At 33.9% G+C, this 11,603-nt stretch overlaps 1 protein-coding gene and 1 pseudogene across 5 annotated transcripts; one reads left to right on the forward strand and one right to left on the reverse strand.

Moving 5' to 3' along the window:
• Positions 1-1,084: 1,084 nt before the first annotated feature.
• LOC148212433 (pentatricopeptide repeat-containing protein At3g22690 pseudogene) lies at positions 1,085-1,880 on the forward strand (annotated as a pseudogene).
• On the reverse strand, positions 1,696-10,135 carry LOC148212434 (protein RDM1-like). Of its 5 annotated transcripts, none has more exons than XM_088121487.1 (7): positions 9,936-10,135; positions 7,201-7,276; positions 5,276-5,390; positions 5,125-5,198; positions 3,727-3,861; positions 2,511-2,685; positions 1,696-2,357 (listed from the first exon to the last, which is right to left on the reverse strand). In XM_088121487.1, exons 6-7 carry the CDS (start codon positions 2,665-2,667, stop codon positions 1,990-1,992), a joined length of 525 nt encoding a protein of 174 aa, XP_087977613.1. In that variant the 5' UTR covers positions 2,668-2,685; positions 3,727-3,861; positions 5,125-5,198; positions 5,276-5,390; positions 7,201-7,276; positions 9,936-10,135; the 3' UTR covers positions 1,696-1,989. The 5 variants fall into 5 exon arrangements, with proteins under 5 accessions (XP_087977613.1, XP_087977616.1, XP_087977615.1 ...); XM_088121490.1 differs by lacking the exon at positions 9,936-10,135 and adding an exon at positions 8,932-9,191 and having other exon boundaries at positions 5,276-5,348; XM_088121489.1 differs by lacking the exon at positions 9,936-10,135 and adding an exon at positions 8,702-8,876 and having other exon boundaries at positions 5,276-5,348.
• Between the last annotated feature and the right edge of the window lie 1,468 nt (positions 10,136-11,603).

Consider the following 11,603-nt stretch of genomic DNA (forward strand, 5'->3'; position numbering starts at 1 on the left):
AATAATAATAATAATAATAATAGAAATTTTGTTTCAAAATATTGGTAATTGTTTAAAAAAATTTGGTTCATTGTCGAGCACCTATATAATAACACCATATTATCTTAATGCAAGCAAGTGATAGAACTTATTTGATATACTTTACGTAGTTATCCCTTCCATCTTTAAAAGAAAAAAAGGAAAATTTTTCTTTTTTTTCCTTAAGTGCAAGTTTTTTAAGTAGAATAAGTAATGTGAAGAGATCCGAACTCATGACATTTTAGTAAGAGATAGGTGTGAATTATCATCGAATTATGCTCATGTTGGTTTCTTTAGTCCAACTTCGTTTAAACTCTCTATTTGAATCCCATGCTTTGTCATTCTCGAGTTAAAATGTAAACGTCCCTTGTATATTTTCATTTTGAAACTATATGAAATTCATATAGATACACGGAAACATTTCAACTTTAGTTTTGAAACAAAAGTGTATAGAATTTACATCAGTAAAAATTATTCAACCAATTTTCTCTTAAGACTTTTTGAGCATAAACTAGAGTGCAAATGAAGAAAATGACAGAGGTTAGATATATATCAATTAATTAAGTTTACCCAAATTCATCGGTAGTTTTCATATTTAAGATGGTATCAGAACAAGAAGTCTTGTGTTCAAACATTTACATTATTATTTTCCCCCTTTATTATTGTTGGGTCTTCTACATCGAGAGGGAGTTAAATATTCATAAATAATAGTTCTTTTAATAGTATTTACAAGTGTCAACCTAGCTTGAGTCAAATGTTTAATTCTACAATTTGTTGTAAAAAACCAATGAGATTTTAGATTTCGACATGACATCCTAGTACATGACCGTGTAATTATTACAATCGAACCATAATAACTATTTCGTAAAAATTAAAATATACATTTATGAAGTTCACATACCAAAACAATAATAATTATTTAAATTCAGAAACTAAAATGAATATTTTAAAATTTTTATTTTAGAAGAAGCTGTAGATATTATAAAGAGCATGCCAATGAAACCCAATGGGATCATATGGGGATCTCTATTGGCTGCATGCCGTACCTATAAAAAAAAACATCGATATGGCAACGTTTGCAGCTGAAAGGTTAGCAGAAGTGGCTCCAGAAAGGACTGGGATTCATGTGCTTCTATCAAACATATATGCTTCAACTGGAAAGTGAGCCGATGTTGCAAATGTGAGGCTACAGTTGAAGGGCAAAGGGGTTCAGAAAACGCCTGGTTCAAGCTCGATCGAAGTCGATGGAGTTATCCATGAGTTCACCTCAGGCGACAGATCACACCCAGAAAACTATGACATTGACATGATGCTAGAAGAAGTTACCTGCAGGCTAGGTGATGCTGGCTATGTTCCTGATCTAACCAATGTTATGCTTGATGTAAATGAGCAAAAGAAACAATACCTCCTCAACCGACATAGCGAGAGGCTAGTCATGGCTTACGGGCTTATAAGTACAGAAAAACATGTGAGGATTCGTGTTATAAAGCATCTCCGAATGTGCTATGAATTTGCCAAATACATTTCAGAAGTGTTTGATAGGGAAATGTTTGATAGGGAAATAACAGTACGAGACAATAATAGGTTTCACTTCTTTCAACATGGGTCCTGTTCATGTGGCGATTATTGGTAACATAATTCTCGGATAGAACAGAACTGTAAAAGAAAATATGCATCTTCAAAAATTTTGATTTACATTCGTTCTATGCAGAACTTAAGATTGTCTTTCTATCTGTAAGATACAAAAGAAAATGCAATCAACTACTTCACAGATAGACAGCAACTATGGACATAAGCAGCACAATGCTAGAACACGTTCTCTATCAGTTGATAAGAAACCTACAGATTTTAGAGAAATGTGACAAAAGAAATATGCTGTTTCTATAACGATTCACATTGTCAATGACATGGTAGCCTCCTAGAAATATGTTATAATATCAACACAGATCATAATATAACTGAAAGCAGCTTTCATAGTTGGGGGAAAATGGAGTCAACATACGCATGGTGCATTGGGTCTGATAGCCAGAGTTTAGCAACATGATGATGGGACGAGGTGCGCCTATGAATCTCTTCAACCATCCATATGGTTGCTTCAGCTTTACTCGGATGAATTAAAGTATCCAATGGCTTATATTCATCCGAACTTCCGAATCTTAATTGATCCCACTGTTTTAGTTGAATATTAGTCAGGTAACGCAAAGGCTGACTATATAGCTGCTTTATAGATTTGCCCAATCCCACCCATGTTGTAAATGGTATTACAGAACCACGGTGTGCTGGGATTGGTATCTGTTTCATGTATTCTTGATACATTTCTGCTCTTTTAGTCAACAAACCTGCATCATTAGAAGACATTTTTTTAAAGATCTTTTCCAGAGCTTATGAATGTGAAAATTAATGTATGCAGCAGTGTTGATTATTAGTAATTTTGAATTGGACTCGTGCAATATGTCGAATTGTCAATCTAACGAAGACAAAGGCCAAATTACCTTCAGATGTGATTTCTTTGGCAGGGATTTTCAAATCATCCATGGAAGGCTTGAACTCAAACCCATCATTTTGACCTCCTATTTCTGAATCAGAGGAAGAAGATTCACCTGATGAAATAATATCCACTTGTTCGTTCCATGGCATTGGCCTCTTCATATCGTAAAGAATGTAATTCTGGAGAAAACAGATCATGGATCAGTAACCATGCTGATTAATACACAACAGTCTACCATCACGATTTGAAATTCTATGTGATTATACAGGGTATCAAAAGATTACCATTGAGGTGGAAAAAAAATGCACAAATGCTTTTAGCATTAAACAAAATGCATAACAAAATTTCAATCTCAGACTTGGGTTCATCAAACAACTCAATTCTGGGTCCTCACAGAAACAACTTCAACCCCATCACTATCCTACTACTTTTTTGCCATCGCTATCTTACTATTACACATCTCCATTATCAAATGCCACCTCTCGCATGAAACTACTCAAGCACAAGGCACACTCAGATTATTAGCAGTGCACTCAAATAACAATCGTAGTAGGGTGATTTCTGAGAAACAAATGAGATTCTAACAATGCAGCAAACGATGGATGTTCATCCCTCTTAGCAACATTCTGGCAACCCCTCCAATAATGGACAATTACAATTAACATTTCAAACAAACAAACAAGAAATTTTTTCATATGCACCAGGCAATCCGAATCCTGTAAAAATCTTTAGAAGAAATGCAAGAACAAGGGAAATTAAAGATTACGAGAGTCGATAAGTAGAAATCTGGAAGGGAAGAACATGGGTTTGGATTATCGTACAAGAAGAAACTCCAAACCAAGTGTCTAGGGGTGTTCATGGGTTGGGTTGGGTCGGGTTAGGGGGATTTTTAGGCCCAGCCCGAATTTTCGGGTTGGCCATATGTGGAACCCAACCCAACCCAATTTGATGGCCAACAAAACCCAAACCAACCCAGAAAATTTAGGTTGGGTCGGGTTGGGTTGTCAGGTTGTCACACTTTTTTTTTTCTCTAATCTAATAGTTACTGAAGTATTTGTCTCTGCAAGAATCTAAACTTCTAAAGAAAAAAAAATTACCACAAAACTCACGAACAAAATACGAATATAGATAAGTGAGTCTCAAATGTAGCATTATAACTTCAAAAATTCCTCATTCAAATGATTAAAGTATGTCTAGAAAAAAAATGCTACTGTCATTACCTCCTTCACCGGTGGTGACAGGAGCTGATGCGGAGGGGCGGCGACAGTGCAGCGAGCGGACGGCGGGGGCGGCGACCGTGGGCGGACGGTGGAGCAGCGATGATGAGAGCTTGATGGGAGGAGAGAAGGAGAGAGCTTGAGTGGGAGGAGAGATGGAGAGATTAGAGAGAGATTCAAAAGGAGGGAAGAAGAGGAAGATGAAAAAAAAGAAGAAAACCCTTAAATGGTTGAGATTAAAGATAAAAAGTTTAAAGGTATTATAATTTAAACCTAATTTGATTTGTCATTAGGTTTGGTTTTTCATGTGTTCAGTTAATTTTGGTCTGTCCCTTTTATTGGTTGTCATTTCATATAAAGTTACAGGGAAAGGCCAAGAAGGTTGTTCAGGTACAGAGTTGTTGGTTTGAAATCTCAAATCTTGGACCGGAACTGGAATCCCATACATGTAAGGTGTCAAACAACTCTGGCTTCTTGATGGTTTTGATACTTGTTTGTTGTATAACTCATTTGATCACTTTATTGCATCCTCTAGGGTACTTGTAACAGGAAAAACAACCAGTGGAATCTTGGGACCATTAAATCCTCAAATTCTGAAAAGCGTTATTTGCAGAAGTAATTGTGAGGAGTCTAAGATTGAGAGATGGGCTTCTTTAGTGGGTTGCAAGGTAGGATCCCTTCCATTCAATTACCTAGGCCTTCCTTTGAAAGACAACCCTAAGCATGTTGCTTTTTGGATCCCGGTGATTCAAATGGCTTTGGCCCTTACCCTTTGGAGATCTCTCTCTGGCGTAGGATCATTGTGAGCAAGTACTCCTTCATAGTGGATTTCCAAGCATAAGATCAAAGGCACTCTCAGGAACTCGTGGAGAGCTATTGCCCTGGGGTACTTGAATTTCTCAAGCTTTATCAGGTTAATTGTTGAGGATGGGGCATCGATTTTCTTAAGGGAGGACTATTGGTTGGGGGATAGTCCCTCTGTTACCTCTCCTAGTCTATATCATTTGTCTTTGCTTAAATTTGTACACATTGCGCCTATTCTTATTCTCATTGTGTTAACTCTATGATTCTAGTAACTTAGTAATTTATGCCTGTTAACTCCGTTAAAATATAGAAGAGACGTCATCTCCCTATGACTTAATTGTTTTTTGGTGTTTTTTTAAAACAAGGTTCCCTGTTTCTTATCGAAAAATAAATTAATCAATTTTTGTACTAGATATTGATCAATCTCATTTGCTGCAACAAGCCTCCTAGTTTAGAGTGGAAAAACTACATCAAATAAATCCATAAGAAAAAAGTTTCTGCTCATACCATACCACACCAAACTAATCAATTGGTAAATTGATTTTCGATTTTGAAAAGCTGTGGCAATGATTTAGCAAAAGAATGAAGGTCACTTACCTTTGAGTTGTGGAGAGAAAACTGAGGGCGGTAGTGCAGCAGTGAGAGACAACCAATAGCGATGGCAAATCTTCCTGCATAAACATAAAACTAATTACGACTTTAAAACTTACATTTACACAACTAGCCAGCAATCTCAACATGCATTTACCTAATGAAAGCTTTCTCAATCGAGCATGTGGGGATTGAAAGTTCTCCAATTCAAACCATAAAGAAAAAATAAACTGCAAGTTTCCTCCAAAGGTGAGAAAAATCCTTAATATTACCTATAAAACAAATTAAATAAAGTACAGTAATGTAATACAAATTGGCCAAGAAAGCCATGTCAGAATTAAACCACAAAATAACTTCAAGTTCCATAAATACCATATGAAAATTACAATTTGTAGGTGAGGAGACAAATGAAAGCAAGAAAAACGGATTCCAAATCCCCCATTCCCCCTCTAAAGCAAACGTTAAATCCCTACACAGCCCCACCAAACAACCTCTTGGATGCTCACAAGTTCTCTATTTTTACCGTTATGAAATCCAGACATGGGTCAGGGTAAAAGAAACTGAAAAACACAATTGGAACTTGATAAAATAGAACAATCATACTTAAAAAAGAACCTATCCAATGGTGACCCATCCACCAACAGCATTATCAAAGCCTAACTAACACGTAGTAAAAACAAGTAATGTGAGTGAAGATAACAGTTGCACAATAAGAAAAATAAAGAAAAGGGATAGCCAAAACCTTCCATGTGATTTCCTAAAAGAAAAGCCATCTAGAAGGAAATAATGCAATACTTTTTTTTAATAAGAAAATATCATAATATTTTAGATAAAGATAAACCAACAAATGAGGAAGATTTGGCTTATTGAGGGAAAGATTAAAACAACCTGACAAAATATTAAAACAGAGGACAACCTGAAAAACTAAGGGGGGAAAGTTGTCAAGCTTGACTTAAGGCATGTAAAGAAATGCTTAAATAAAACAACAAAAGCCTAAATAAGATGAAGTTGTATAGCGAATTGATCAAAGAAATCACCTCACTGTAAATAGAGAGCAACTGCAAACAATGAGCAAGGTTGGTGAGATCTAAATTGCTTCACCATGAGTTATAACAGTGCTAATCCCTAATAAATGCTTATGAGATGATCATGGCTTAAGAAAAGTTTGATAATTTATCTCTCTATTATTACATTGTATAGTAGCCTAAGTTTTAGCTGCCCATTTATTTTTCTTTTGTGCTATTCAGTTGTAATATGACACATTCTCCGTAAGTTTTTTCGCTTGGCTTTTAGTGACTCAACAATTGAACAACATGAGCATAATCCCAAACACCCTAGCCACCCTCCAATTCTCTCGATCATCATTCACTTTATTAAGCATAGGTGAAATTCTCAATTCCGACTAAACCATAATGACATTTTATAGTCACAATCATGATGCAAATTATAAACCATAAGTCAAATTCTCAATGAAACCTATATCACAAGACACAAACTCATGCATAATTATAAAACTTCCATCTTAATTTTTAGCTACAATCTTGTCGGGCACACTTTCGAAAACAAAAAAGAATTGCTTTGGACGAGTTTTATACAAGCTTTTCTATGGACTATTTGGTGCGAAAGGAATAAGCAGACCTTCAACGATAAACAACAACCTTTTGAGAGGTTTTTTGATGCTATAGTTTACAAAGTGGTCACTTGGTGTAAAACTTCTCCTATTTTCCACCACTATAGCTATACTTCCCTCTTGACAAATTGGAAGTGTCTTATGTAACACTTCTTTGACTTTTGTAATTTCACACATCAATGAAATTGTTTCTTACACTAAAAAAGAATTTTAGCTACAATCTAATCGAATCAAAACTCCCCAAACTAGCTCCAACTGCAGGATAGCCGCACAATTACTTCATACGATAATTATTAACTATTAATTGGCTACCATAATTGCAGAATAGCCACATACCTACATCTCCTATCATCAAAACTATATGCATGTTTGAATAATTATAAAAGGACGTGATTCATACAATGATTACGATTAAAATTAAAAGAAAAAAACTTGACATATTAAAATTATACCTCAGTGAATAACCGTTCAATGGCTTATTGATGAGGCACGAGGCTATGAATCCACCACAAAGCTCTAGGTGAAGAACTAATTGAGCAATGTTACAGAAGCAAGTCAATCCATTGTTCCACTATTTTTAGTATCCAATTTCTTAATGAAAAAGAAAATCTCAATCAAGTCCAAACTTGAACTTAGTAAAAATCAAACTCTCCTAGAACTCATAAATTATTTATGAAGGACATATTTCAACACACATATTATTAGGAATTAATACAAATGATAGATTTCAGAAAACACATCTAGATGAAAAAAGACTACAACTACCAGCGCATAACACGCATTAAAAGAAGCATCTGTTTAATAAAGATGATGAAAATCACCATCTTTTATTATATCACGCTACATACCTTATTATCAACCTCGGTTTTTTTCTATCTAAAATACATCAAAGAATAAAATAATAAGATAAAGCAGATGTACAAACATAATACAATATACAAGTTAACGGTAGTAAGATAACACTAAACAAAATATAACATCCATGAATAGTGTTTGGAATTAAATGAACATTTACTTCTTTAAATATACAAGTTAATGGTAGTAAGATAACACTTAACAAGTCAAATTAGGAAAAATTGAGTGAGGGAAGACAGCAAACAGAAGCTTGAATGATGGGTCTAAATTTCTGCCTAGTAAAAAACATATTCTCTTAATGTTCCCGAATGTGTTATGTGATGTTTTATAAATTCAACAATCCATTATGATATGAAGATATGTTGATCCAATCCATCATGCGACAATTCATCATCCAATTCCAAACCAAACATCAAAAAATGTGCTCTCTGGTTAATCTCAAAGTATATAAAAGTTAAAACAACAAGGAGAACAAATTCTGTTAAAAGAAACAGCCAATTAAGAAGAAAAACGTGACCAAATCCACCTGCCCTCCTAACCATCCCTAGAGCCTCTTTGAGGATTTGAACTTAAATAATAGAGTTTGCAAGAACCAATAATACTTCCAAAATTTCAGCACCCAATAAAAAATACATACCAAAATCTTAGAAGTTTATATGAATAATGAATGAATCTTTGGTAATTAACAAAGAAACACATTGGAACCTACCTTTTGGAGCGTGTGTGCCCTCTTCTTACATCCACTCCCAACATTTTTCTCCTCTAACCCCACTTCCACTCAGATTCCAAAGGCTCCAAACTAACCCAAATTGTAATCACACACCAAAAAGTAAAAGAAAAGAAAAGAAAGCCAACCCCCAAACTAGAAATGGAAGTAACGAAATAGAGAGAAAAAATGAAAGTAGCCCAGATGGAAGTAACCAGAAAGTGATCAAGAAAAAGGGAAAGGCTGTTGCAGACAACAAAAACGTTAAATCAGATCAAAAATCAAAAACCACAGAAGAATGAGCCATCAGAGATTCAAAATTCAGGCTGAAATTTAAACAGGTAACGCTGCAAAGAAAAAAAAAATCAAATCCATCCCACTATCGAATTTACGTTGAACGACCCAACGATTGAGAGTCCTCACCCTGGAGGAAAACTAATGGTGAAAACGAAAATGGTAAAGCATAAAGAAGAAAGATAAACCTTTTAAATTTTGGATAACGACGTCGTTGGATGTTTTTTATTTTTATTTTTGCTAATTTTGAGCTACGCCAAGTCGGAATAAATTAAAGAACTCTCTAATTAAAACGACTACAACAACAAAAATCAATAAAAAAGACTACCATGATTGTTGATGAAAATCTCGTACTTGGATTCAGAAAGCTGAAACCAGAGCCGAAATGATGCAGGAGAAGTTTCTGGGGAACAGAAACCGGCGATATTTGAGACGACGGCGTGGAGAAGGAAATTAACAGCGGGACAAAACGAATAAGAAATTATGGGAGATGGAGAAGGAAATTAGCAGCGACAAAAACGACGCTGTTTTAGTTTCTTTTTTTATTTATTGTCATAAACAATTTAATAAATTTATATTGCGTTGAAATAATAAAATTTCTTTTGGTTCATTACTCGTTAGTGCACTTAAAATTTCTATCTCCAAATTCAATCCCCATTATGCTCAAATTTTTGCTTTTTTTTTAATATATATTTTCATTTATTCAACTTTTAATAAATTTGTAATACTAATAATAAGTTGAGTTTATTGTTTATTTTTTTTCTTTGATCAAATATATCTACTAAGTTTATACTTCGTAATTATAAGAATTCTATTTGTGTGATAATTAAGGTGTTTACAGATTGAGTTTGGTTAAGTCGGGTTAGGAGGGTTTTTGGGACGAGTCGGCCATATATGGGAACCGGTTGAATTAAATGGCTGCTGATTTAACAAAACCAAAAAAATGTATAGCTATTGATTTAACAACACTAACAAAGCAAAAACAAAACTAAACAAGGATCCATCTAAGAATATTTTGCAAGTAGTTACACAGATTTAACAAAACTAAAAAGACAGATGAAATCACTTTGTGAACATTCAATTCTGTCCTATGAGTACCATTATCACAATAAATATAGTTAATTTACTCAATAAATCAAAAGTCTACCCTTTTGCAAAATCATAACAAAAAGCCTGCGGAAAAAATACAGGAATTTTGAAAATCTAATGCTACGCGCATGAATAAGAACCCAAACAACAAGAAATTTGATGCAAAAACACGAAAATGGTACTAAGGCCCCCACATTCAAAATCGGGCAAATACTTTTACAGAAATTAGCTCCTAAGAACTACCTCTCTACAGCGAGCCAACCAGCGGCGACGGAAGACAGAAGTCGACGGCAGAAGACAGCAGAGCAACGACGGACGGTGGAAGACAGTAGCGCGGACGACGATGGATGACGGCGCACAGCAACAAGTACAGAATACGGGCGGACGGCCGGTCGACTTACTTCTACTGGCGACGATGGGCGAGAGGAAGAGAAACAGCTACTGAGAGAGATGAAGTGAAAGTGAAACCGGCGCAAAACAAAATCCTAAAATGCTAAAACATAAAAAAAAAAATTAATAATAATAATAATAAATAAACCTATATATATGTATATATTTTTTTGTTAATCTTTAGATACACTCGAACCAGTGAACCGAACCAAAAAATAATAATTCAATCCAAACCCAACATCTAAGGGTCCAACTCAACCCGTTTTTTTTTTCAACAACGACAATTAGCATATGAGTTCGAATCTCCTACTCAAGAAAAAAAATATATATTAAATTAAAAATTTTCTTTAAATCCTGACCAAATATTTAAAATAAAACAAATTAATTTTAAAAAACCAAGATTTTGTTTTTCAAGTTGGTTAAGATTTGAATCATGACGGTTAAAATAAAACTTAAACTCGCTTTCAAAATGGTCTTAGATTTTAGGAAACATAGGTGAAAATGGCATCACAAGTGTCGTTCATGTACTAATTCTGTAGTTATGTAACAATGGCTATGTATATAAATTAATCTCTAATCTGTTAACAAAATTTCAATTGTATCCTTAAGTTACACAAAATATCAATTTTACATTTAATGTATTGGTTTTCTCAATTCCTGTCCTTAATTGATAAAAATTGTCAAATGTTCATTTTTGTAGGTTGATTTTTATTGATCTAAGTCCTTAATCAATTCAGCTTTCAATTTTTTGCTTTTAAGGTGTCAATTTTTTCAATTATGTACTCAATATTTTAAAATTATCAATCTTACTTTTAGTGTATTTATTTTTCAAAATCAAGTCTCATAAGCTACGAACACGAGATACAGATATAACACAACACAAACACAATGACATATCATTTTATAAAATATACAATTTTTTTTAAGTATATAGCATTTTTAATTAGAAGGTAATGCTAAGTTAATAAGTTTAAAAATCTCGATGCTTAAAAAAATGTGTGTTATGCATTTTATCCTCATATTTTATTATTATGACGACATATATTACTATTATGTCTATTTATTATGTTTTACCAATGACTCATGGGTTCAAAAGGGTCGAGCTTAATCGTAAGAATTTAGAGGAAATGGATTCAAATCTCACGATGACCACCTACCTAAGAATAAATTAGGGTCAAACAGTTAACCCGTGAGAGAGATGCACCCATAGAACACTCATGGATATTAAAAAAAAGTATATTTATTATAATTAACAAGTGTATGATACATTTATAATAAGTATTAGATCTATACTATTAAAATGATCTTTAAAAACTATTAATGTGTCTAACTTAGAAGTCTTCAAACCTCCCGATGAGCTTAATACCAAAAATTCTTGATGCCTCTCAATCCGGACAGACACGGACTCCCTTCTTAAGTATATGAGAGGAAAGCTCTACTCCCCATTATTTAAAAAATAATAATAATAAAAAATGAGATCTTCTAGATTTTTTGTTTTACTAAGAATGTCAAAGAATGATA

The sequence above is a fragment of the Momordica charantia genome (genome assembly GCF_013281855.1).
Source record: "Momordica charantia cultivar OHB3-1 chromosome 3 unlocalized genomic scaffold, Mcharantia_2.0 BLBB01000003.1, whole genome shotgun sequence".
Taxonomy (NCBI): Eukaryota; Viridiplantae; Streptophyta; class Magnoliopsida; order Cucurbitales; family Cucurbitaceae; genus Momordica; species Momordica charantia.

Bases quoted from the DNA above. Each gene is read 5' to 3' on its own strand.
- LOC148212434 (XM_088121488.1), bottom strand. From the start codon at position 2,667: ATGAAGAGGCCAATGCCATGGAACGAACAAGTGGATATTATTTCATCA. The intron at 2,358-2,510 runs GTAATTTGGCCT...CTAATGATGCAG, and splicing joins CAAAGAAATCACATCTGAAG to GTTTGTTGACTAAAAGAGCA.